Below are 26,389 nucleotides of genomic sequence, written 5' to 3' on the forward strand. Positions count from 1 at the left end.
AGTCTCATTTTAAAATATAATTCTTGCTGTAGGCTTTTAATGACCATCCTTTACCTTTAGTTCAGTAAAGTGTATAATTTTTAAATGAATGAGTGTTGAGTTTTATTAAATGTTTTTCTGTGTCTATTAAGATCATTATATTTTTCTTCAATCTAGTTTTGTAGAATAGTACTTTGATATCTACCTTTTCACCCTGAAGTTTACTTAAAATGTCATTTTTTAAATGATTGTAGAATGTTATTAAATATTCTTCTACATCTATTTAAAGTATCACATTTTTTTCCTTATTTTGTAAATATGGTGTACACCTTAATAGATTTTATGATGTTTTCTTACATTCCCAGGACAAACCCTACTTGATCATGATTATTATTTTATATAAACTGCCAAATTTGATTTGCTAACATTTTATTTAACAATTCAGCACCTTAGGATCATAAGAACAATTGGTTTACAATTTTTTGTCTCACAGTATATTATTTTCTGGGTTGGACATCAAGGTTACACTAGCCTCAAAAACGATTTGGGTAGCTTGCCCTTTTTTCAACTGTGAAACAGTATAAAACTGGGATTTCTTAAACTATTGGGACTGGATTTGGGAGGTTGAAAGGAAAAATGATTTGTAAAATTTTGATTACCAATTGAACAGTTAGTGGCATATTGTTTTCTATTTTTTCTAAAGTCAATTTGAACAATTTATATATTTCTGGAAAATGACCTGTTTTATATAAGGCTTCAAATGCATTGACAATTCATGATAGTCCCTAAGAATAAGATGGTCTCTGTTTCTAGCTTTGTTCTGCCATCATTTCCAATAATTCTTATTTTGTCTTTTCTATTTTTACTCTTGATCAATTTTAATAGTGTTTTGTTTATTCTATTTTCTTTTTGAAAGAACCATTTGGGGTTTTATCAGTTTTTCTCAACTGTACCATTGTTTTATATGCTGCTGCTGCTAAGTCTGACTCTGTGCGACCCCATAGACAGCAGCCCACCAGGCTCCTCTATCCATGGGATTTTCCAGGCAGGAGTACTGGAGGAGGGTGCCATTGCCTTCTCTATCTGGCCACTATATATTCTGTGAATTGGCATTTAGATTGAAAGACTTGATCAGATTCATGTTTGACGTTTCTTTGACAAGAAAATTTCATACATAAAGTTGCATACCTTCACCAGTAGGCACATAATTTCTAGTTGCTTTTCTGATTGTGATGTTAGAGGCCGCTGATGATTCTTGCCCTTATGATTAATGCTAATTTCTGTCCCACCACTTTAGTTGTCTAAAAAATTTTTTTTCTAGTAAATTCTTCAGACAGATTCTGGGAACAATATTCTCTCTCTTTCTCTTTTTAGCTCTTCACAAAAACATCTTAAGAAGTTAGGAGAGACACAGGTGTATAGAACAGTCTTATGGACTCAGTGGGAGAGGGTGAGGGTGGGATGTTTTGGAAGAATGGCATTGAAACATGTATATTATCATATGTGAAACGAATCACCAGTCTAGGTTCAATGCATGATACAGGATGCTCGGGGCTGGTGCACGGGGATGACCCAGAGGGAGGGTAAGGAGAGGAGGGAGCTGGGCGGGGGTCCAAGAGGGAGAACACATGTACACCCAGGGCGGATTCATGTCAGTGTATGGCAAAACCAAAACCAATGTAATATTGTAAAGTAATTAGCCTCCAATAAAAAAAAAAGAAGTTAGGAAAGCTATCCTGGCCTTTTCTCCTGTTCTGGAATAAATACTCATTTCACTTAAACATAGGCTAAGAGCTCTGTGTTTTATGTTGCAATGTGACTGCTTCTCTATTTGGACTTTTTTCTGCTATATTGTTTTGTATTTTCTGTTTATCATTCTTTTTAAAATTTCTGTCTGACACCTTTCTTACCTTCCAGAGAACTGATAAAATTTTCTATATACATCCTGTCCCCTTTTAGAAACCCTTTACTGGTTTGGAAGATATGCATTGCATTTCTATTCTTTTAATCTTTGCCCTTAAGTAGTTAATATATATTCTTAACTATTATTTTTGTCTACTAATATGTAAAATTAGTCAATATCTTACATTTTTCTCCTGAACATGACAATGACATTAAGAGGCCCATTGCATAATGCATTCAATCTTATTTTGCTGTGTGAAGTTTTAGCTTTTTTAATTAAAAAAGATTCTTTTTAACAATAAACGGTTGCTAATTAATCAACTTCTGCATTTTTCTTATACCTGTACCTCTTGGGTTTTTTTCTTACTAAGTTCAGTTCTGTTCAGTCGCTCAGTCGTGTCCGACTCTTTGCGACTCCATGAATCACAGCACGCCAGGCCTCCCTGTCCATCACCAACTCCCGGAGTTCACTCAAACTCATGTCCATCGAGGCGGTGATGCCATCTAGCCATCTCATTCTCTGTCGTCCCCTTCTCCTCCGGCCCCCAATCCCTCCCAGCATCAGAGTCTTTTCCAGTGAGTCAACTCATCGCATGAGGTGGCCAAAGTATTGGAGTTTCAGCTTTAGCATCAGTCCTTCCAATGAACACCCAGGATTGATCTCCTTTAGAATGGACTGGCTGGATTAGGTAAGTATTATTTTCTCACTTAAGAGATCATTTTCATTTTATAAGAAAATGAGGGTTACAGTGAATAGACCACTTATCTGAAGTTACAGTTCAGTGACAAAGTTGGGATTTGAGGCCAGGTTTGTCCAACTCCAAAATCCACATTTGCCATCATCTTGCTCCACAGTTCCCCAACCACCTAAGTCACTATCATTGTAGGCCCCAAAAAAGTAGTGTCTGTATCCCTTCTCATAAGGCTTGCTTTTGGTACTTTAGCACTGCAGTCTGGGTGGTCCTGCGGGTAGGGGTTGTCAACATGGACTCTACCTCTTGGAGGAAAAGCTTTTCAAAAAGAAACACATTGAGGGGGACTTCCCTGATGGTCCAGTGGCTAAGACTGGAGCTCGAATGCTGGAAACAGGAGTTCTATCCCTTGTCAGGGAACTAGACCCAGTGCAGCCAATTTAAAAAGAAGAAGAAGAAAGAAACACATTGAGAAATGAAATAGTACATGTAAGATTTGAAAGTTATGGGATCCAGAACTTTCCAACTCCCAGGGGATCTGACCTCACCGGAAGACAGAGTCCATCCCACCCAGGCCCCTTCCCTGGGGCTCTCATTGCTGTTCCCTCATTTCTGACCCTGCATTCTCTGGCCACAACACAGTAGACCTAGACCTGGGGTCAGATGGGACACCTGTTCTTCGTTTTTCCCACAATCTCATGTTGCAGACTGCCTGGGGTGGGGGCGGGCTGGGGGTGTTGTTCAAAAGGCAGGGCCAGTGTTTGCTGAAGTGGGAAGTGGGGAGGGACAGGAACCCAGCAAGATTTCCTCCAGTGCTTACTTAGCAGAGCAGACAGGGCATATTGGTGTTCCAAAGAGCTAACACCTATGGACAATGGCCCTGAACTGCGCCTCGACCTGCTAGAGTGGTTTCGATGTTAGGCTTCTATTTGAGGAGGCAGAATACTATGGGAGCCTGGAAGGCAGGAATTCCTCCCAGTGCCACAATCACTGCATAGTGCTCACTGGCCAATTCTAAATGCTTTATGTGCATTAACTCTTGTGTGACTACACAACAACTCCATGAGGTACCTACTATTACTCTCCACTTCAGAGGAAGAAGTTGAAACAGCAACTTGCAACTTGCCCGAGGACATGGGTAAACACCGATTATCCAACTGTAAAAGGGAGATGCATATGCCTGCCTTACACCTTACAAAAGGCAGGTTTTGTAGGACACCAACTCCCATGCATTTGCAATAAATTCGTATTTCTTACCCTTCCATTTTTTTTTTTTTTTGGATACCGGAAAGATTTTTCCAGTGGGGCTTAAAGTCCCTGGAAAGATACAAAAGAAATTGATAACTACAGCGGTGTCTCCAGGCAGGAAAAGGTGGGAAATTTACTTTTCAGTGTTTAAACAAGATATTTCAATTATTTTTATTTTTTTATTTAAGTGCTTGCACAGTCATAAGTGAACGTGGCCAGGACTTTCAAAGGCAGTGAGCAACACTGTAGGGTGGCTTGCGGCCCACTGCAGGGTGGCTCGCCTGGGATCACCAGCAAGCTAGTGAATTTAGGGTCCTTTTCCCTACTGCACAGGATGGGGGTATTTTTTAGGAGGAAGGAGGAAGGGCGCTGAGGCGCCCTGGGCTTTGGAACGTCGGGGGTCCTGCCCGCGGGAGGCGGCGCCCACCTGGGCGATGGGAAGGAAAGGCCCGGCCCGCTCGGCCCCGCCCTGTCCAGTTTAAGAGCCGCGGGAGACCGCTGTGGCCGTCCCCGGCCGACAAGGCTCGCTCCCTTACTGAAAGCAGGTGTCCTCCCGCGCCTCCCGCGCTGCCCACACAGCCCATTGGCCCCAGCTCCCCTTCTTGGGCCCTTCCGAGCAAGGGCTGCGCCATGTCCAGCCGCGGGCCGCGGGGCTGCCGGCCGCTCCCTCTTTCGGGCGCCGGGCTCCAGCCCCAGCGCTCCAGCCGCTCTCCCCGGCCCGCGTCCCCCGCGCTGCCGCCCGGCTCTGCAGATCCAGGCCCACCCCGCGCGCCCGGGCGCCTCGCGTCCTCCTTTTCCGTTGAGGCCATCCTGGCCAGACCTGACCCCCGCGCGCCCACCACCTCCCCGCTGTCAGTCTCCGCTGGCGCCCGGGGGGACCTCTGGAACGTGCCCTCCAGGCCTCCCGCCCAGGCCCTGTCCGGGGCATGCCCGCCGACGTGGCTGCCTGCCTGCCTGAGCGCGGGGCTGCACCAGCCGTGCCCCCAGCCCCCTGTGCTGCGGCCCCTCGCCTCCCACGTCTGCGGCCTCCAGGGTCTCAGCGTCACAGGTACGAGGGAGGGACGGCAGCCACGGTGGGCGCAGGATAGAGGAGAAGTCCCCGAGTTTGCGAGCCAGGCGTGATTGGAGTGGATGTAGTTTATGACCCTTGACCCTGCAGGTGATACCGGGCGGAGAGAGGGACCCAGAGCGGGAGGTGGGAGAAGTTGTGTGGGGTGGGCAGTACCTGTGCAGAGAGGAAGGTGAGGGCAGGCCCGAGAGGGGCTCGGACAACCAGGATCAGCGCAGGTCTGCAGGCAGCCCGGCCCCTCCCTGGACTAGGGAGCGGGAGAGACCCTTGCTCCCTGCCACACCTGATTTGCACAACGCTTGGTAGAGCAGGCTTTTCCCCAGCGCGGCCAACTCAGCCAGAGAAGCAGCTGCTACTGGTACCTTTCAGCGAGAGCGAGGAGCTGTTGGGTGTTACCCGACCGGGTTACAGCCTCCACTGCTCACCTCTGTGTGAGCTTAGCTTCCGCACTTTACTGCTCTGAGCCAGGTTCCTTCAGCTCTTAGAATGGTTCCTTGGGGCCCTGGGCCCTGGAGCGTAGTCACTTAAATCCCCATGAGACGTTAACCATTGGGGTAATGTTCTCCTCTAGTATTAACATCCACCTACATGAGTTTTTACCATTTTTGCCTATCTGGTTCATGCATCCCCATGGCTTCCATGAGGGAAAACAAGAGCAAATTTAGTGCAACAAGCCTTATCAACCCAAACCAAGATCCTGGTAAGACAATCTTTCTCAGGTTCCCCCCACCGTGTGTCTCCTCACCTCCCTTCAGCTGGGCATTCCTCCCACCCATGTAGGAGAGAAACCCTGGTCTCCCAAGCACAATGCAAATTCTGGCTACATAACCCACCAGAGGTGGCTCAGATGGCAAAGAATCTGCCTGCTATGCAGGAGATGCTGGTTCGATACCTAAATCGGGAAAATCCCCTGGAGAAGAGCATGGCAACACACTCCAGTATTCTTGCCTGGAGAATTCCATGGACAGAGGAACCTGGTGGGTTACAGACCATAGGGTTGCAAAGAATTGGACATGACTGAGCGATTAACCGAAGAAGGCAATGGCAAGCCACTCCAGTACTCTTGCCTGGAAAATCCCATGGATGGAGGAGCCTGGTAGGCTGCAGTCCGTGGGGTCGCTAAGGGTCGGACACAACTGAGCGACTTCACTTTCACTTTTCACTTTCACACATTGGAGAAGGAAATGGCAACCCACTCCAGTGTTCTTGCCTGGAGAATCCCAGGGATAGGGGGGCCTGGTGGGCTTCCATCTATGGGGTCACACAGAGTCGGACACGACTGAAGTGACTTTGCAGTAGCAGCAGCAGAGCGATTAACACTTTCACTTTCATGAGAGCCCTCACTCCAAGACACCTTTTTCTAACATCCCCACACACCTGAGGTCTGAATTGTAACTTTCTACTCTGTATTACTGTTGTCTCATTTTCAAGTTAGTTTATATATATATATATATATATATATATATATATATTGATTTGGCTGTGCTGGGTCTTAGTTGAGGTGTGTGGGATATTTTAGTTTCAGCATGGAATCTAGTTCCCTGACCAGAGATTGAGCCCAGACCCCCTGCACCGGGAACACGAAGTCTTAGCTACTGGACAACCAGGCAAAGACCTCTCTGGTTTTTGCATGGGTATTACATCCACACAAATCAAACTTCAAAATGTTAACTATAAAGTTATAGTATGGAGAAGAGTTTAGCATTCCTTTCCCCTAGCCACCTGGTTCTCCCCTCCCCACAGGCAGCCAGACACCGGTTTCTTTACTCTTCCAGTGTATTTTATACTATTTAATACTTGGACACAAACACGTGTGTGTGTGTTAGATGCTTAGTTGTGTCTGACTCTTTGTGACCCCATGGACTGTAGCCTGCCAGGCTCCTCTGTCCATGGAATTCTCCAGGCAAGAATACTGGAGTGGGTTGCCGTGCCCTTCTCCAACAGATCTTCCCTACCCAGGGATTGAACCTGGGTATCTGCATTGCAGGCAGATTCTTTACCATCTGAGCTCACACACATGTGTATTTGTGGAAATACATGCATATATATATATATATATATATACACACACACACACATGCATTCTTCTACCCTTCCCATACTAGACACACGGCTCTGCACCTTACTCTTTTTACTTGACCATGTATCAGAGATTTTTCCTTATAAGTCCACACAGAGCTTCTGTATGCCACAGAATGGTCCATTGTAAGAATATACCTTATTTTAAATCTGGCTCCATTGATGATTTCTTATCTTTTGCTATTAATGCTTATGTAAGCCAGTTGGGCCCAGTGGCTGGGGTCTTAGGCAGCCAGACCTCACTCCCTTCACTGGGGCAGTTTTGTCTGCTAGCCCTGGAGCCCCTCTCCAAGGTTAGTGGGAGCTGAGGAGTCTTAGCACTGCACTGCCAGAACTCTGTCTGGAACACTTCCCTCCAAGCTAGCCCAATGGCTTACTTCCTCACTCCTCTGGAGTTATGAGTCAGGTACTGCCCCTGGTAGACCAATCTGCATCTCCGCGGGCCCACAGCTCTATGAGCTGAATAGCACCCTTGCGTGCATTAGAAAAGGTCACCTCCTAACTTCATGAAAACACAACACCTTGTCAGGGAGGAAGAACAGGCAGAATTTCAGACTCCACTTACCCTCTCAGCTGGGTACCTGTGTGCAGGATACAAGCTGTACATAGTGGCCCTATTCAAGTGTCACCTTAGTGAGGTGGCTACCCTTTCCAAAGATGTTACTACAAACTCTTCCACCTACCCCCCCCACACACACACACACTTACCCTGTCCTTCCCTGCTTTATTCTTCTTAGCGCTAATCACTTTCTGACATACTCAATATTTTACTTATTTGCCCCACCCCCCTTTTTTTTTTTTGCTGTTAGGGATTCTCTGTTTTGTCCTGGAACCATGCCTGAATCATAGTACACATTCAAATATTTGAATGAAAAAAAAAAGATGACCTTCACTCTTTGTTCAAAAGGGGGTCCCTTCTCTGCTAATCTCATAGGGTTTTCCTGAAGTAGCCAAGGAAAGGAGAGATGGAGGTTTGGCAGGTCCTCTTAGGGCCAGAGATTATGCCACTAACCTGACTAATGGAGGCCAAAGCGGTCTCACAACACTGTCGCTTCTTCTAAAAAAAAAAAATTTTTTTTAAATTTTATATTGGGGTATAGCCATTTAACAATGTTGTGATAGTTTCAGGTGAACAGCAAAAGGATTTAGCCATATATATAAACATATATATCCATTCTCCCCCAAATTCCCCTCCCATCTAGGCTGCCACATAACATTCAGCAGCGTTCCATGTCCTTCTTTTTCATTTGTTTTATTTTTGCGCAGTCTCTTCCCACCCTGCCTTCTTACTGTGTTACCTGGCCAAGGGTAAGACAGGGGAATGGAGCTGTGAGTTTGTTCTCTCTCCTCCAAGATGAGAGGGTAGGGGGTTACGGCTAACCTTTCCTCCTGCTAATTGCTCTTCAGGCTTGGAGCTGGTTCACTGCCTAGGCCTCTTGGATCCCCAAGACTGGGTCCAAGCTCAGGACCTTCAGGACACTGAGAGATCCCAAAAGAGGATCCGAACCATGTTTAGCTTGGAGCAGCTGGAAGAATTGGAGAAAGTGTTTGCAAAACAGCATAATATAGTGGGGAAGAAGAGAGCCCAGCTGGCAGCCCAGCTCAACCTTACAGAGAACCAGGTGAGAGCAGTTACTCCTGTGGGGCTCGGGCTGCACCCAGGGACAGTTACTACTCTCTCAAAAAACCTGGAGTCGGGCTGGGAGGAATTTAGGGGCCTCTTTCTCTGTGCCAGGCTGATAGGGGATACGGACCCTAACCACTGGCATACTCCCTTCTCTATATAATGAGAAAAATAATCCTATTTGAACTCACATTATGGAAATAACACTTGGTGTTAATCTAGAACTTTATAATATAATGTTTCCATGCTAAATAAGGAGTTGACAGTAAAATTAAGTTGGTATTCAAGAGACTAAATATTAAAACTAATAAACATTCTCTTGACCCCATATTCCCCTCTGGCTACTGAATTATCTCTGCTCTTTTCACAGGCAAATTTCTCAAGAACTGCCTATGTTCTCTCCATGTCCTCACCTCCCGTCTACTCCTTAATTCACTGCAATGTGAATTCTTTCATTCTGCCATTTCACTGAACCTTCTCATCAAGGTCTCTAATGACTTCCATGTTGCCCAAGTCATCATATGCTTTCTTCTCTCATCTTACCCCACCATTCAGTACATCTCATCTTACCCCACCATTCAGTACAACCACTCCTTCTGTTTTAAAACCCACAGTTCTCTTGGCTTCCAGACACCACACTCTCTTGGTTTTTTTCCCAGCTCTCTAGTCCCTTCTTCTTGGTTCCCTTTGTAGGCAACTCTTCTCTCTATGGCCTCAAATTTTCTTCCCTGGATGATTTAATCTATCCCCGTGGGTTTTAAATACCATTTGTAAGCCAGTGACTCCCTAATTTGTATCTTCAGCCCACCCCTCTTTTCTGACTTGTGCATCTAACTACCTTCCTGAGGCCTCCACTTGGGGGTCTTGTGGGTAGCCATTTCAAACTTAACAAGTCAAAACCTCAATTCTTGATTTCCCCCCCAAATCTCTCCCTTTCCCCACACATGGCATCGTTGTCCACCCAGCTGCTCAAGTATCTAGCTCAGATACTTAGATCTGAGTATCTAAGATACTCAGTCATCTGAGATTCCTTTTTCTCTCCCAATTCCAATCCATCAGCCAGCCTTTTCACCTCTACCTCCAAAATACAACTGGAATCACTTCATTTCTCTCCATTGCCCCCAGTTTCAAATGGGACCGTTCTTCTCATGATACAGGGAAGGGAGCGTGCAGCCCCAACTATTGCTGGATCACTGCAAGAGTCTCCCCAGCTGTCTCCTCAAATCTGCTTAGATCCATTCTTCACCTGCTGCCAGATGTGCAAAGTACTTGATAAAGTCCATAGTAAATAGGACTATGTCACATCCCACTAAAAACTTGAAAATGACACTTCTAATCCATGGCCTTCAGAGTTGTGGGTGATCTGGTCCCCACTGACCTCTTCCACTTTATCTTCCTTTGCTTTCCCCTTTCTCAGATGTGTCTGCCATGCTTTCCTCCTTTCTGATCCTCAGACACTCCCAGCTTGATTCCCCTGCCCTGGCTTGCTTTTCTCTGTCCCCATCAGGCAGGCCTCTCATCCTCTGAGCCTCAGCTTAAGTGCTGATTCTTCAGGGAGGCTCAAACTCCTATTTGTACCCTCATTTGGGTTTATATATTTGTTTCCATGTTTGTTTTTAGTCTCCCTACACTAGACTGTGAGCTCCGTGAGGGCAGAGCTCGTACTTCACTATTATCACCATCACCTGGGAAGGGCCAGCACTGCCTCAGACGTGGATGTTTAAAGTGAAGCCAATACACAAGTGCTCAGTTGTGTCCCGACTCTTTGCAATCCCATGGACTGTAGCCCAACAGGCTCCTCTGTTCATGGGATTTTTCCAGGCAAGAATACTGGAGTGGATTGCCAGTTCCTTCTCCAGAGTTCAGATCAGGAGCTCAGTAAATACTTGGGCGAATGAGTGGTACTGGAATTAGAGGGAAGGGTGTGCTTCCCTTAGAATGAAGAGTAACTTTTCAGAGAGGAGTGGGCACTGTGAGAATGGGGGATGCTGTGGGAACTGTTAGGCACATTCTGATCTCTTCTCACTGCTTCAATTATAGGTGAGGGTCTGGTTCCAAAACCGAAGGGTCAAATATCAGAAGCAGCAAAGGCTGAAACTGCCAGCTGCATCTGCCATGGCTGCCTCCCTAGACGAGCCCTCCAGCAGCTCTGACACCGGCATCCAGAGAGAAGACGCCGAGTCAGGAACAGACAGCTGAGGATTGCAACAAAGGCTCAGTCCAGGCTGGGCTAGTTCTTCCTGGAAGCACCCATCGGACCTCCTTGTTCCAATTCTTAATGAAGAGCTTGTCAGGTCAAAGGGCACCAGGAGAATCTGAACTGTAAAGCAGGAGCCCTCTTTTTCTGTATCGACCCCGGGAGCTGTAATAATGCAAATAGTCACAGGTACAGACTTTGGCCTTCAGCTATGTCCTTGACCAAGTTACTGAATTTCTGAGGTTTTCCGCTCCCCCACCTGTAGAATGGGTATGTTGATAACTTTGACCTCCCAGGGCCTAAATGATGTCTGTAAAACACTTAAGAGTGTGCCAAGTGTGCCAGGCTCAGCACTAAGTGTGCAGTAACTACTAAGGCTTATAGGTCTCCTTCACCTGTGGGAGTAATAGCTCAGCCCCAGCCTCTCCAGAGAGTAATCTTTGTCTGACCTGGCTGTAGAGGAGAGAGGGCCTCCTTGCATCAGCATCTGGGCATTGAAGACTCTTCCCCATTGGAAATGGTGGAATTGAGAGCAAAGAAGGACGGGTAGACCATTTAGCCCACTTCTTCTCACAGAATTTCCTGAAATTTTTTAGTTTTGTCTGAACTGTTACCACTCATAGAAGGAACTCAGGCCCAGCTGCCTCCTTGGAGCAGACATGCTAACCTGAACACCATCTTTTTCCCTCTAGCTACTCGACTTGACCCCCTAGCCATCTTTATATAGAGTAGAGAGATTTAACTTTGCCTTTGCCAAAACTGGCATTTTGTCATGAACCCTGCTGTATTATTACCCCAACCCCTTCACGACCAGTTCTCATGGCTTCCATTCCTTCCTGGGAACCACTCTGTTTCTCTCCGATAAGTGTATATTATAGCCTCCCTTTGTGAAGTTCGCCACCAACATTTCCAGAGCTAATTTCTCTAGCACTTCACATTTCCTGGCGGGCCTCTGTTGAGGGTATTCCCTTAGAATACAGGATGATTTCTGGGTGTTGAGATGAGCTGGTGGAAGGAGGTGTGCCCTGCCATCTGGTGGTGAGAGAGGGCACGGTCCACGCTGCTCTTCAGAGTTCTTGAGGGAGGGAGGAAAGGTAGGGAGCAGGGGTCCTTGGAAAACCATCTGTCCCTGAGACAGTGGACCATCGTGTTGAGGATACCAGGCTGCAGCTGGATGGAGGGGGAAGGCCAGGGTCCAGCTTCAAGAGCCTTCGGTTCCTGTCTTCCAGTAAATCCTTCCTAATGCTGGATCCAGTCAACTCTATTAAAGGAACACAGTTGCATGTGCCTCTTTCAGGAAACCTTGGCTCCCATTTTTTAAAAATCACCAGTCAGTTACCTATTAAGCAGTTACCTGGCTCTATCCAATCCCTAAATGTCACCATAAGACCACAGAAGATGTAGACACAGGTCTTATGTCAAGTAGCACAGGATCAGTTGGAGGAGGAGGGAACAAAATGAGAGACAGGGGTCAGGCCTGACTGTGGGGACAGATGCTACAGGTCAGTCCTGAGCAAGAGACCAGATCCTTTCCCACTCAGGACAATCTGCACATGCAGACTCACTTCTGTATAAAACTTCATGGTCCTTAGACCCTCCAGCGCCCCCACCCCCACCCTTGGCTACAAGGACCCTATGTCCCTGAAGCGTCCGAGTAAGACACGCTTCCAGCTTGATCTTGCATAGGACTGTCTGCCCCATGCCAGAGTGCCTGGGGAAATAGGAAATCTCGCGCTGGACTTTGTAGGATGACTAAGAGTGGTAAGCTAGCTCTTCCCTTTAGGCTGAGTCCAAAGAGCTACTGACAGGCCACTGGGAGGTAGAGACAACAGACAGAAACACGAATCCAGACACAGATACACACATCAAAACGACACACACAAACTCTGGTACTGGCCACGAAAACAGGCAAAACGGCACAGATGTAAAGCACAAACGCAGGCCCAGCTACATCCAGTCAACTAACCACTCGACCTACACACACATCGCTCAAAAACTCGTGCGCAACCCCGCACGGCCTCACGGACACGCACGCTGGGGGCAGGGCCTTAGGGGCGGGGTCTTAGGGGGCGGGGCCTCCCGGGTCGAGGCTGGGTCAAGGGTCAGAAGGCGGAGGTACGCCCAAGATGGCGGCCTCCATGTGCGACGTGTTCTCCTTCTGCGTGGGCGTGGCGGGCCCGGCCCGGGTCGCCGTGGAAGTCCGCTTCGTGAGCAGCGCCAAGGTGAGGCCGCGGCGAACCGTGCCGGGGTCCCCCACCCAGCCCGGCCTTGGAGACAGCCCCGCGGGACACCATGCCTGCAGCTTAGAGGCTCCTCTGCCGCTCGGACACTGCTGTCCGGGCCCGGCTCGCGGCCCGGGGGCTCTGTGTCGGTCCCCGCGTGCAGGCTTCCAGGGCGATCACGCGGTGGGCTGGGGCCCGCGGAGTCTTCGTGCGCGCCCCCTCCTCCCGTGGAACCGGGCCTTTCTGCCAGCTGGGCTGGGGAGCGCCAGGCCGGGGGATATTGCTGCTGGATCCTGGGATCTGTTGGGCGGGACGTGCTGGGCAGAGGGAGCTGCGGTACTAAAAAGCGTGGGCTATCAAGGAACTTTCTGAGTGAGATTTGGGTGGGGGGGGTTGAAGAGAGAGGCCAGGACACTTCACAAGGGTCTTGGAGTGCTAAGGAATTTGGACCGAAGCCCGTGGTAACATTGAAGGGTTTAAATCAAGAGGATGACATTTTGTGTTTTACTATCGTGTTTTAAAGTTCAGTGTAGAAAAAATTCGAAAGTGCATGTAAGGAAAGGAAAAGTAAAACACTCATAGTCTTGTATTTGTGCAAATATGTGCATATTAAAGTTATATTTTTAGGCTGCTTTCTGATACAGCAGTATATATTTCAATGTCAATAATCCTACTTTTAGGTATTACTTTTTAAGAGTTGAGTAACAGTCTTTCATGGGAGGACCACTGTTCACTCAACAACTGTTCGCTTGTGGCCCCTTGTATTGTATCTTGTTTTCCATCCCTGAGGTCAGAGATGGTGAAGCTCAGTGTCTGTGCACACATCCTTTTATTCTCACCAGCGCTAAGTATTTTCTTTCTCGGTTATCTTTATTAGTTGATATGTGCAAAATGATACTGCTTTGTTCTCATTTGTATTTCTTTACTAATGAGGGTGAATAATTTATCATTTGTAGTGGCAGTGTGTATCCTTGCTCCTTGCCCTGGATGTCAGCCTTCTAGTCATCTGGCTCCTGCTCTCAGCATCATAGTATTCACACAGTTCCCCAACCTAAGCTTCCACTGTCCTCTTTCCACTCCAGAGGCATCTGGAGCATTCCTCTCTTAACCTGGTAAATCAGCTCCCCTATGCCCTTGGGCTCCTCACTGCCTACAACTCCATCTCCACCCCAAGGCCTGCAGTGCTCTCATTGGCTCAGTTTGATGGTGTTTCAGTTCCATCACTCCTAGCAAGCAGAGAGATTCACCTTTACTTTCATTTGCTCATGTCTCTGAACCCCCTCCTTTTTTTTTTTTTACTTTCTTCCCTCTTACATCACTTCAGCCACTCTCTTTGCCCAGTTGTCCTGTTCTAACTTCCATCAAAACCCCAGCTCTGGAAGAAGGAGCTGGCTTCCCTCTGTATGCCTGCAGCTTATGTGCTGCTGCAGAAAAATCATGTACCCAGACTTGGTGACAAGATGGCTTATCCTTTTGCATCTGTATTCATCAAGTGGGATTGGTTTGTGATTTTTCTTTTTCCTTTATTGTATCTTCTTCAGGTTACCACGTCAGAGTTACACTTGGCTTTTTGTTTGTTTTGTAAAATAGAGAAACTTTCCATTTTTTTCCCCTGTGTTATTGAATAGTTTAAATAGCATAAGAATTACTTATTTGGTTCGAGAGAGCTGATTTATGAAACCATATAGACTGGGGTCCTCATGTTGGGGATGGTTTTTGACCACTTGCTGTGTTGCCCCTATGGATATTGGCAAGAATGATTTTCAAAATTTTGCCAGTTGCTATGCCAGGGATATGACTGGTCAGAACAGAAACCTAATCAAATATGGTAAGTGTCAACCAAGATGCTGTTCTAGTGCACATCAGGCAGATGTTGGTGTTGCTTGTCAGTCTGTCTTGGCTTCCTTCCTGTTGAATTCACTTTTGGGAATTGATATTTTTCTAGAAAATAATTTAATAAAGAATTTATTTACTCGAGCCTTAAATCTTTATTGTACAATCTTTTTTTTTTAAAGTTACTTTTCAAATTTTAAATAACTTTGCATAGTTTGTACCCTTTACATTCAGGTTCAGGTTCATTTCTCTCCAGCCTTCTCGGTAATATGAATTAGAGCTGTTTTTTTCTTGAAACACTTCATATGTTTTGGGGATGAGTAGTTTCATAGAGGAACAGCTCTGATTCTTCCCTTTGCATCAATTACTAAATATTTCCTCCATTTGGTCCTCCAGAAAGAGGGAGAGAGATTAGTGCTTATCCAATACCAGACCACCTGACCTGCCTCTTGAGAAACCTGTATGCAGGTCAGGAAGCAACAGTCAGAACTGGACATGGAACAACAGACTGGTTCCAAATAGGAAAAGGAGTACGTCAAGGCTGTACATTGTCACCTTGCTTATTTAACTTATATGCAGAGTACATCATGAGGAACGCTGGGCTGGAAGAAGCACAAGCTGGAATCAAGATTGCCGGGAGAAATATCAATAACCTCAGATATGCAGATGATACCACCCTTATGGCAGAAAGTGAAGAGGAACTAAAAAGCCTCTTGATGAAAGTGAAAGAGGAGAGTGAAAAGGTTGACTTGAAGTTCAACATTCAGAAAACAAAGATCATGGTATCTGGTCCCATCACTTCATGGGAAATAGATAGAAAAACAGTGGAAACAGTGTCAGACTTTATTTTTTGGGGCTCCAAAATCACTGCGGATGCTGATTGCAGCCATGAAATTAAAAGACGCTTACTCCTTGGAAGGAAAGTTATGACCAACCTTGATAGTATATTAAAAAGCAGAGACATTACTTTGCCAACAAAGGTCCATCTAGTCAAGGCTGTGGTTTTTCCCGTGGTCATGTATGGATGTGAGAGTTGGACTGTGAAGAAAGCTGATCGCCGAAGAATTGATGCTTTTGAACTGTGGTGCTGGAGAAGACTCTTGAGAGTCCCTTGGACTGCAAGGAGATCCAACCAGTCCATTCTAAAGGAGATCATTCCTGGGTGTTCATTGGAAGGATTGATGCTAAAGCTGAAACTGCAATACTTTGGCCACCTCATGTGACGAGTTGACTCACTGGAAAAGACTCTGATGCTGGGAAAGGTTGGGGGCGGGAGGAGAAGGGGACGACAGAGAATGAGATGGCTGGATGGCATCACCGACTCTGTGGACATGAGTTTGAGTGAACTCCGGGAGTTGGTGATGGACAGGGAGGCCTGGCGTGCTGTGATTCATGGGGTCGCAGAGAGTCGGACACGACTGAGCGACTGAACTGAACTGAACATCAAGACTGATGACTGTCAGAAGTAATGTGGGTCCCTGTTCATAATATCTTTGCATCCCACAGAGGAAGGCCAGGTTTTCATTTTGCTCGGTCGGGGTCCCAGGGGTTACTCAGCATGGAGGTGGGCTTCTAGAAGGACAACCAAGCTGCACCCACGGCTTTGTCAACGGTTTTGTTCAGCTGTCCTAACGTGCTATTAGAGCTCCCAGAGTTACGCACAGGATTGAGATTTGTGGCTCATGGGCCTGTCCAGGTCTACACATCCTGCTGCTCTGATTTGGGGAGGTGCCCCTGCCTAGCCAAAGCGCCAGTGTTCAAAGGAAACGGGGAGCTACCCAGGAGGCCACATGACAGGACACTTCACTGCTGGCTCAGTTATTTTCTTTCTCTCCCTTTTTGTAACAGTTCACTGGCACTCCTGGGGCAATTGGCAGGGGCACCAGTCCTCCAAGTGTAGAGAGGGCAGAAGAGCCCGGCTGGGCCAGTAACTGCCTGGGTTCCAAAACTGTCTCCTGAGTCCCTTTGTACATTTGAAGTGAAGTGAAGTCACTCAGTCGTGTCCAACTCTTTGCGACCCCATGGACTATAGCCTACCATGCTCCTCCATCCATGGGATTTTCCAGGCAAGAGTACTGGAGTGGGTTGCCATTTCCTTCTCCAGAGGATCTTCCTGACCCAGGGGTCAAACCCGGGTCTCCCACGTTGTAAGCAGACGCTTTACCGTCTGAGCCACCAGGGAAGCACATTTGAGAGATGGCAGTTCAACAGTTGTTTCCTCATCTTTCACCCCGTACATAGTGTCTGCAGTGCTTTAGACCAGGACTTCTCACTAACGTGCGTGTGAATCACCTGGGTTCTGATGTGGCAGGTCTGGAGTGGGGCCAGAGATTGTGCGTTTCTAACATCTCCCAGGCGATCCCCATGCTGCCAGTCCATCACCTCATTTTGAGTAGAATGGCACGCATCGGGTTCCTCCACCTGTGCTGTATCATTACCTCCTGGAAACTACCTGGTAGGTATTATTACAATACTCACTTTTCACATGGTAAACAGATGGAAAAAGGCAGTTGGCTCAACCTTTCACAGCAAGCTGGGTTTAGGACTGGTGCTAGGGTTAGTCATTCCTTTCAGTGTAACACCTGAGAACTTGTTGGGCACCAGGTACTGTGCTAGGTACTGTGAGTACCAAGCTGACCAGGGAAGTAGGACACATTCTCCCGCAAACTAGGCCTCCCCCTCCCACAGTGTAGGATTTCTCTGCAACCCTGAGGAGCAGCGTCATGACCAGGATCCTGGAGGGGCACATGGGTGACTCAAAAGGTGGCCCTGTACCACTTCCTAGTACTGGAGGCTCCAGCCTGCTGTGAACCTCTGGCCATGCTAAACACACTCCTCTGTGTAGTCCAACATGGTTGACATGGTGGCTGTCTTCCCATCCCAGGCCCTCTGCCTTGGACAGGCTGGAAGATGTGCTACTGAATGTAGGGTAGAACTGCATTTCTGGAGGAGGTGATTATGAAGAGGGCTGACAGTGCTCCAGGACTGACCCCCCTGAGGCAGAGGCCTCTGCCAAGAGGGAAGCATATGGAGGTGAGGAGCCCTTGAAGCTCTGTCCTCTGTCTCTTCTTATGGCCATCCTATTCCTTCTCTGCCCTTTTAGGGAAAGGGGCTGTTTGCCACACAGCTGATCCGGAAGGGGGAGACCATATTCGTAGAACGGCCCCTGGTGGCTGCGCAGTTTCTCTGGAATGCACTTTATCGCTACCGAGGTGAGCGCATCTCGCCCACTCTGAGGGCTGCTGTGCCCAGCAGCCTTGGCTCCTGGAGGAGAGCACAGATATCCCTGACAGTCTGTGGGACTCCCGGTGTCGGGAGGGAAAGTGCATCTTTTCTTGGAGAACTGTGCCTGAGAACCATGCCTCTGTCTAATCTCAGGCCGTCTGGGGCTGTGAGCTTGTAGCAAAGAAGCACTTCCAAAGGGTACCCTGGAAGAGGCCTGTCACTCAGGTGGTACTCAGCGTCATCATGAAGGGCTCTGTGCCAAAGTGGAGCCCCCCACCAAGAAGAAACTACATGCCCCCTGGTCAAGAAAGGCTTCATTAGGGGTCAGAATCAAACAGGATGCTCTTAGCTTTGCTAGCCACTCGTTTTTTTCACCCTTTCCTTGGGCTAGAGAAAATCTGTGAAAGGAGGGTCAGCTCCAGAATGTGGGGAAAGCCCAGTTTGGGGGAGGAGTGGACAGCCCCATAGACTAAGTCCCATGGAGAAGCAGGGAGAGTCTGCTAGGAGGGGTGGGGACTCCAGAGAGGGAAGAAGGTATCATCTATCTTTGAATGCATGTGAAATTGATTCATTCATTCCGTTCTTTAACATAGTCATTCATTTACTCACCCCTTAAAACATCTGCTATGAGCCAGGTGCTCTCCTAGCCCCACGGATATTGCTGTGAAAGGACAAATGCAGCCCCTGCTCTGAGACGCTCTGTCATGTCTGGCTCTCTCCCGCAGCCTGTGACCACTGTCTTCGGGCACTGGAGAAGGCAGAGGAAAACGCCCAGAGACTGACCGGGAAACCAGGCCAGGTTCTGCCTCACCCCGAGCTGTGCCCTGTGCGCAAAGACTTGCACCAGAACTGTCCTCACTGCCAGGTGAGCAGCCCTGGGGCTGAGCTGAAGTCCTCTCTGGGGAGACAGGAGTGAGGCCGGACTTGGTCATGGCCCTTCAGAGCCCCCAGTGGAGGGAAAGACATCGAAAAGACTTGGTTACTATTCCAGTTTCGTCCACCCTGTTCCAGTCCCACTGTCCAGAAAATAGGCGTGTTGGGAGCTTGCCCTCTTCCTCGGAGCCTGACAGAGCCCCTCCCTGTCCCCGAGAAGCAGTCTCTTCTTCCCACGGTTTTAAAGCCTGGGGCAGGTGCCCCTCTCACATGCCCCCAGAGCACTGAGTGCTTCCTCGTCTCATAATACCGTAATACCAGTGGCTGCTGCTCGGGCTGTTTGTGGGGGGAGTGAAGTTAGAGAGGTGAGGCCACATGGGTGTCTGTGCCTCCCCCCAGGCCAGATCCTTGGGTGCTGACCTCCCCCTCCCCCGACAGGTGACATACTGCAGTGCAGAGTGTCGACTGGCCGCAGCTGAGCAATACCATCAGATTCTGTGCCCAGGCCCCTCCCAGGATGACCCTGCACATCCTCTCAATAAGCTGCAGGAGGCCTGGAGGTAGGTAGCATTTCCTCTCTTCTCTTCTTTATCCTTCCTTCCTTGTCTGTCTTCCCCACGCTCAGCAAATGCAGCCATCTTTCTTAAGTTACCACTCCCTGGATTTTTCCTCCATTCTTAGGGCTACACAGAGGTCATTTCACCTATTCCCCTTGCCTTAAATCTGAGCTGCCAGTCCCACCATCCTTAGCATTTTACACACTCCCAGAAAGAACCCTATTAAGCCCTGCTGCTGCTGCTAAGTCACTTCAGTCGTGTCCGACTCTGTGTGACCCCACAGACGGAAGCCCACCAGGCTCCCCCGTCCCTGGGATTCTCCAGGCAAGAACACTGGAGTGGGTTGCCATTTCCTTCTCCAATGTGTGAAAGTGAAAAGTGAAAGTGAAGTCACTCAGTCGTATCCGACCCTTAGCGACCCCACGGACTGCAGCCTACCAGGCTCCTCCATCCATGCGATTTTCTAGGCAATAGTACTGGAGTGGCTTGCCATTGCCTTCTCCCACAGAGATATAAAATCCTACCCACGTCCTTGCCAATAGCTTTCCCTCTTTGGTTATGAATGGGATTGGTAGGAAGGACTCTCTGTAGCAGTCAGACCAGGCTTTCCTGAATTCAGCTACTGGGAAGGGAATTTCTAGGCCAAACCTTTTTCTTTCTCCCCAGGAGTGTTCACTACCCCCCTGAGACTGCAAGCATCATGTTGATGGCCCGGATGGTAGCCACAGTGAAACAGGTGAGCCCACCTGATCTTCCGGAGGAAGCTGACTCTGGCCTCATTCAACCCTTGGCCTTAGTTTCCTTCTCACTTTAAGACTCTCGCTTGGATACAGAGTTCCTTCTGGGCCTCTCAAAGAAGAGCTGCTTGCCGTGTAAACTTTAGGAGTAGCTAACCATAAATCTGGCAGGGGGAGGGGGGCTTATCTTGCCTGTGATCTTTGATCTGTGAGATGACTTCCTGTGCAGCAGCAGTTCATGCGTTCCATTTAGAAGCACTGCCTTTTCAGGACTGTGTCTCTTTAGGTACAGCAAGAGAAGCTACTCCGACCCCTTCTTTAATATTGTTGCTGCTCAGCCTCATTCTCTTTTCCCAGGTGCCGTGAATTGGCTAGCTTGGCAGTAGCTGGGCAGGTGGTTGGGTGTGGACAGGGTTGGGAGGAAGAGTCTTACCTAGAAGCTAATGTGTGATGGTGTTTCTCTGAGGGCTGGGGCTTTGGAATGACAGCCTACTCGTCCCACAAGGGCGGGAGTGACAGTAAAGAAGAGGGTGTCCATGAGTCCATCTGTGCACATGCACGCATGGGCATGCGTGAACTTGACCTTGAAGTATATTTGTTCACTACAGGCTAAGGATAAGGATCGTTGGATCAGGCTCTTCTCCCAGTTCTGTAATAAAACTGCTAATGAGGAGGAGGAGATTGTCCATAAACTCCTAGGGGACAAATTCAAGGTTGGTCTCCCCCCATGACCCTCCCACCCCTGCCAGTAGCCTGAGCTGTCTATGGCTTCCTGGAGGAAGCTTCACACTTGCTCCCTTCCCAGTCACAGGAAGAAATTCGCTCTTGGGTCCAAAAATCTATTCAGAGACTTGTATTTCTGCTGCTGTTTAACTTCATAACCTGATGTGGACTTAAAATTGCAAAGTGGGGTGATGACCAAGGACGGAGGGGCTGGGTGCCCTGATATGGGATGCAGGACCCCATGATCGGATAGCAGTGGGCAAATCAGATGTAATGGAAAATGGAGGGTTGGGGGGTCTGCAGGTTAGGAAGTGGGGTGAAACAGATTTCTAGTTGCCCATGTACTGAGCACTCGCTTCAGATCAAAGAGTTACACATTCTCCCGGAGGAGAGCAGACTTCTCTGCAGGAGCCTCCACCTTCAGGCAGCAGGTATAAAAGGGCTTTTGGGGCAGGCCTTCCTGCACTGAATCTGGGGAAAGGAGGGGAGTGTCAAGCTGCTCTGGAGGGTGGTGCTGGTATAAGTGCTAGAAAATAGGAATTTGGGGTTTGCTACCCTGGATTGGAAGAGGCCAGCAGACTGCCAAGGCTCTTTGGAGATCAGGACTCCATGGCTTTCCTTTGCCCCCAGGGAAAGCTCAGTCTTTAGAGCTCACCCTTTTCCTTCCCTTACATGGTCTTCTGGGCCCTGCCTGGGTGCTAAGGGGAAACCCCAGGACTGCAAGTCTCTCCCTGCTTTCCCTAAACCAGGGTCAGCTGGAGCTACTGCGGAGACTCTTCACAGAGGCGCTTTATGAAGAAGCACTCAGCCAGGTGAGTGCGGAAAGGTGGGACGAGTGGCCTCCCAGTCACTCCAGCCCTCTGGGAGCAACCAGGGCAGTGTCTCCACCTGGGACAGCTAAGCGAGAGCAGACCTTGTCTTACAGATTTGGGATGGGACTGACTCACAGCAGGCTCCTCAACAGAGTTGTATTAGGAAGAGCAAGTGGCTGCCCACTGAGTGCCCTTCTCCTTTCTCCCCACAGTGGTTCACTCCGGATGGATTCCGGTCTCTCTTTGCTCTTGTTGGGACCAATGGCCAAGGAATTGGCACCAGGTTAGGAGAGAATGTTCCAGAGCTCTTGGACTTGTCCCTCAGGGCTGGGGTGGGAGATTGAGAAAAGCAGCCAAGCTCCTTTCAAGACTAGGGTGGGGCAGGGTGTGACTCTGGCCAGAATGCTGGACTAAACTCAGGGGCGAGGGTCAGACAGACCGAGTCTTTCTTGGGAACACTTAGTCTGTTGGGAAAGGACACACCTACCCACCCCCACCCCCACCCCCTCTCGGGAGAAAGAAATGGACTTAACTTACTTGGAGGTGGAGAGCCCTGTGAGCTGGGTCTTTCTCCTCTCCAACCACGGCTGACTGGGACCCCCAGCTCCCTGAGCCAGTGGGTCCATGCCTGTGATGCTCTGGAGCTGAAGCCTCAGGACCGTGAGCAGCTGGACGCCTTCATTGACCAGCTGTACAAGGACATCGAGGCAGGTTGGTGAGATGGAGCCTTGGCCTTACCCGAGTTTGGAAGCCCTCATCAGTCAGTCGGTGGACAGTCTTCCCCCCGGGAGCTCTGAGTTCACGGTTGGGGAAGGTAATCCCTGTGTGAAGCTTCATGCCTGTCTGCAGGGCATACACGAGAAATGGCCCTGCGGTCCAAGCAGAGGCCTCATGGTAGGGTGGGGGAGTGCCAGATGGTACGTTGGTATCATGTATAGGAAAGCAAGCTTGTGCCTCAGAGAAGCATTGTCAGGTAAATGGTACTGACTGCGTGGCAAGACAGTGGAGCCATGCCTGTCCATATAAGCCTAGTTTCCTTTTCTACCTGTGAAATGGACACAATACCATCTGCATACTACTGTCTTACAGCAACCGGCGAGTTTCTGAACTGTGAAGGATCTGGCCTCTTTGTGCTGCAGAGCTGCTGTGAGTCCCAGCATTGAGAAGGCGCAGCCTCACGCTGCAGTTCACCTCTCTTGATCCCTTCTGGGCTGGTAGAGTTGAATCTGGGAGTGGGATTAGGGGTGAGCTTGAGGATTTCCCCTTGGTCTTCCGTATCATTCTTTCATTGATTAATTGGACTGTTTGTGCTTTCCAATGGACGAGGCCCGGTGCTCAGGCAGAGCACAGACCTCTGATTCTTCCAGAGGGAACCCTGGGTCTTGCCCCACCACTGCCCTGTGAGTCCTGAGTGTCATAAGAACCCAGGAAGCGCTCAGGCTGGAAGGTAGTCTCATCAGCACCTGATGGAGGGACAGAGCCAGTTTGGACTGTTGTCTTTCCAGATCCCGGCCTGCCACCCTCTGTTCTCTTCACCGCAAACCTTTCCTCCCAGGCTCTGGGGACACTACCTTTCCCAAACTAGGCTCCCAGCTGTTACCAGTAACAGACAGGCCTGATTTAAGTTTCAGGCACAGGCATCCCTTTCACAGCCCTGTCCCTCCCTTTGTGAGACACTGGGAACAGCTGAGGATCAAGGGGACCAGTGAGGAGAAGAGCAGGGCCAGGCATTGCAGGTGGGGCAGGGCAGTGATGTGGGAGTACATCTGGGCCTGGGCTCTTCAGGAAAGAGCGCTGGACAGGGAGACAGGACACCGGGGCCCCGGGACCTGCACAACCCTAGCAGGGGTCAGAGAACAGGAAAGACGGGGCCCAGGGCTCTGCACAGTTAAGGCTGTTATTTTTCTTAGTCAACAATCCTCATTATCTGCCTCTCGTAACCCAGGCAACCACAGCTGTGTCCCCAATGCAGAGACCTCCTTCCCAGAAAACAACTTCCTTTTGCATGTCACCGCCCTGGAGGATATTAAGCCAGGAGAGGTGAGGGGGCAAGTAGCTGTGGGGGTGGGTGGGCAGGAGGCCTGGCAAGTTCTTTCCAGGAATCAGGAGCAGCAGTGGCTGCAGCCCCAGGTTCAGGCTGTTGGGTTGAATCCCCACATGCTGCAGGACCTTAGTCTTGCGAGTGTGCTCTGACCCCACCTCACTTCAAAAAGTAACTCCAGAAAGCCTCAGCAGTGTTTGAGAGAGCACTGTGTACCTGAGTTCTTGTCTCCAGCTACTTTTTTGATCAAGGAATCTGCAGCTTCTAAGGAAACAGGAAATGGCCTTTGTGGCTTGGACTATGGGTTGCTAGTGTGGTTTGGGGTCCTGGCTCTGAGAGCAGTACATAGAGCCTACTTGAAACTTCTTTCAGGGCAAGTAGCTTCACTTCAAGATAACCTCTGCCCCAGCCACAGACAGACCTTGGCCATGGCCTGAGGCCCAACCATAGCCCCCAGTTCAGACTGTTAAAGCCTCATAGTGCCCTCCCTGCTCTGAGCACAGGGGATGGATTGGGGCGGCCTGCCCTTTCACTGAAGGGCAGCTCGGCCTCCTGGGGACAAGGCAATGGTTGGACACAGGGCAGAGGTTGGGGAGGCCCTGATCCCACCTGTTAGAAAGACCATCAGCCCACCTCTCTTGTGCCCCTTAGGAAATCTGCATCAGCTACTTAGACTGCTGTCAGCGGGAACGCAGCCGCCACAGCCGCCACAAGATCCTCAGGTGCCAGTGGGGGCTGCGGTGGGCAGTGGGGCTCTGGGGCCCTCTATTCCAGTGGCTGCCTGACTGCGCCCTCACCATCATCTCCCCTTGCCCTCTGCAGGGAGAACTATCTGTTCGTCTGTTCCTGCCCTAAATGTCTGGCAGAGGCCGATGAGCCCAACATGACCTCGGAGGAGGAGGAGGAGGAGGAGGAGGAGGAGGGAGAGCCGGAAGATGCCGAGCTGGGGGATGAGATGACTGATGTGTGATGTTTCCCTGCTCGGAAGCGCTCCTACCCCAGACCCTGCAGGAGCGGGGGCCTTTCCCCAGAGCAGAGGCTTGGAAGGAACACCCCACTCCTGTCACCCGCTTCCCCCCCATTTCAGCACTCTTTCTGCCAGAGGGTAAGACAGGCTGGACCCTAGGCCCTCTGCCCCCGCCGGACCTCACACCCTGGACACTGCTGTTGAGTGGCTTAGGCTCAGCGCTGTCACTGAGCTGCTCAGAACTGGCTTCCCCCTGAGGTTCGGATGTAAGTGGCTGGAACCAAGGTCAGGGCCTAACTGTTTCTTCCCCATGGCCCCACTTACTCATCCGCTTGAGGCTTCAGCCCTCTCCACTCAGTATGGGGGCAGGGGGCAGTAACAAAGTGGCAACCCGAGAGCAGCCTGAGTCCACTGAAGCAGAGAGGGGCCAAGATGCCCTTCCCGGCTCCCCTGCCCCCACTGTTGCAGCCTGACCCCTGGCACAGCCGGGAGAGGCAGGAGTGGGGAACTGGGCCCCACTGCCCCTTCTCTTAGGCTCTCTGTGGGGAGCATTGAACCACGGGGATTACCCCCCTCCCCACCTCACCCACCGTTTAGACATCAGGGGAGTAGAGAGTAGCCCGTCCCCCAGAATCTCTGTACTGTGCCTTGCCTCTAGGCCCTGGTACAGTGGCTAGCCTCACAGGGTATGGAAGAGGTCTCTGCCTCCCTTAGGAGGGGTGTGGGGGGATCACCATCCCTCTTACCCTCCTCCATTTACGACTCTAGCAGCATGGCTGAGACCTAGGGGTGAAAGGCCTCTGCTCCCTAATTGAGGATGTTCCAGAGTCTTCTAGAACTTTCATCAGTGAGGGGCTCTCCTGGTCTCAATCTCCATCTTTAGGCTCTCCACAGAGGAACACAGGTCTTCCAGAAACCTAGAAGAGCTGGGCTGGATACTCAAGATTAGCCCTGACTGTCCTCCTCCCCAGATTAGCACCACCCCTTGCCCTTGGGTTGGAAGCTGTGGAAATTGTAACCTGTCACCCGCAGTTCTTTTCTGCCCACCTTCCCTGAGGGGCCTGCCGCACGCCCCTGCTGAGGGGTCCCAGGGAGGCCAGGTGCCGCCCCACGGGCCCCTTCCTGGGTTGTGAGCAGGTGGAGTCTGCCTGACTAGCCTGCTGGGTTCTTGATTCTTCAGAGCAGCCAGCACCCCCTCTGCCCCACCTGCCCGTGTTCTCAATAAAACATGAATGGCGACAGGCCTTTCCAGGAACGCTTTGTGGGGGAGGGCTTGACAAGCTGCCTCAAGCAGGCAGCAGTCACGCGGATGGTGGCAAAGTGCATAAGGTAGAGCCAGGTGATGGCAGGAGACGGGAGCTCCAGCTCCCCAGTTTGGATTCATCCCTCGTCTCGTCTATATCTGCTGTGCAAATGTTTCTCAGGTCTAAGAGCAGGGTTCCTCTGAGGTCCAGTGGATCCCCAGAACCAGACAGAACGAGCAGATCCCCAGAACGAGGAGGCTTTTCCTCGGGGGCTGAACCACCGCTTCCTGAGTTCTTGAGCAGGAGACTGTCGGGATCCAGGATTAGCAGTCTGAGCACTGGTCCTGAAGGACCCTGGGCAAGCC

General features: G+C 49.8%; 2 protein-coding genes across 3 annotated transcripts; both read left to right on the top strand.

The window, feature by feature from the left end:
- Positions 1-4,451: 4,451 nt before the first annotated feature.
- NOTO (notochord homeobox) lies at positions 4,452-10,792 on the top strand. The gene is made up of 3 exons (XM_055399150.2): positions 4,452-4,869; positions 8,377-8,591; positions 10,634-10,792. Exons 1-3 carry the CDS (start codon positions 4,452-4,454, stop codon positions 10,790-10,792), a joined length of 792 nt encoding a protein of 263 aa, XP_055255125.1.
- A 2,104-nt stretch (positions 10,793-12,896) lies between these two features.
- SMYD5 (SMYD family member 5) lies at positions 12,897-26,019 on the top strand. 2 transcript variants are annotated; one of them, XM_055400197.2, is made up of 13 exons: positions 12,897-13,012; positions 17,949-18,057; positions 18,796-18,935; positions 19,382-19,503; positions 20,167-20,236; positions 20,846-20,950; positions 21,710-21,772; positions 21,985-22,055; positions 22,377-22,483; positions 22,862-22,918; positions 23,718-23,812; positions 24,465-24,535; positions 24,636-26,019. In XM_055400197.2, the coding sequence occupies exons 1-13, from the start codon at positions 12,917-12,919 to the stop codon at positions 24,781-24,783; spliced, it is 1,254 nt and encodes a 417-aa protein (XP_055256172.2). In that variant the 5' UTR covers positions 12,897-12,916; the 3' UTR covers positions 24,784-26,019. The 2 variants fall into 2 exon arrangements, with proteins under 2 accessions (XP_055256172.2, XP_055256173.2); XM_055400198.2 differs by lacking the exon at positions 20,846-20,950.
- The last annotated feature ends 370 nt before the right edge of the window (positions 26,020-26,389 follow it).

Source organism: Moschus berezovskii, chromosome 11 (assembly GCF_049115385.1).
Source record: "Moschus berezovskii isolate FMDL1 chromosome 11, NW_MosBer_1.0, whole genome shotgun sequence".
NCBI classification, from domain to species: Eukaryota; Metazoa; Chordata; class Mammalia; order Artiodactyla; family Moschidae; genus Moschus; species Moschus berezovskii.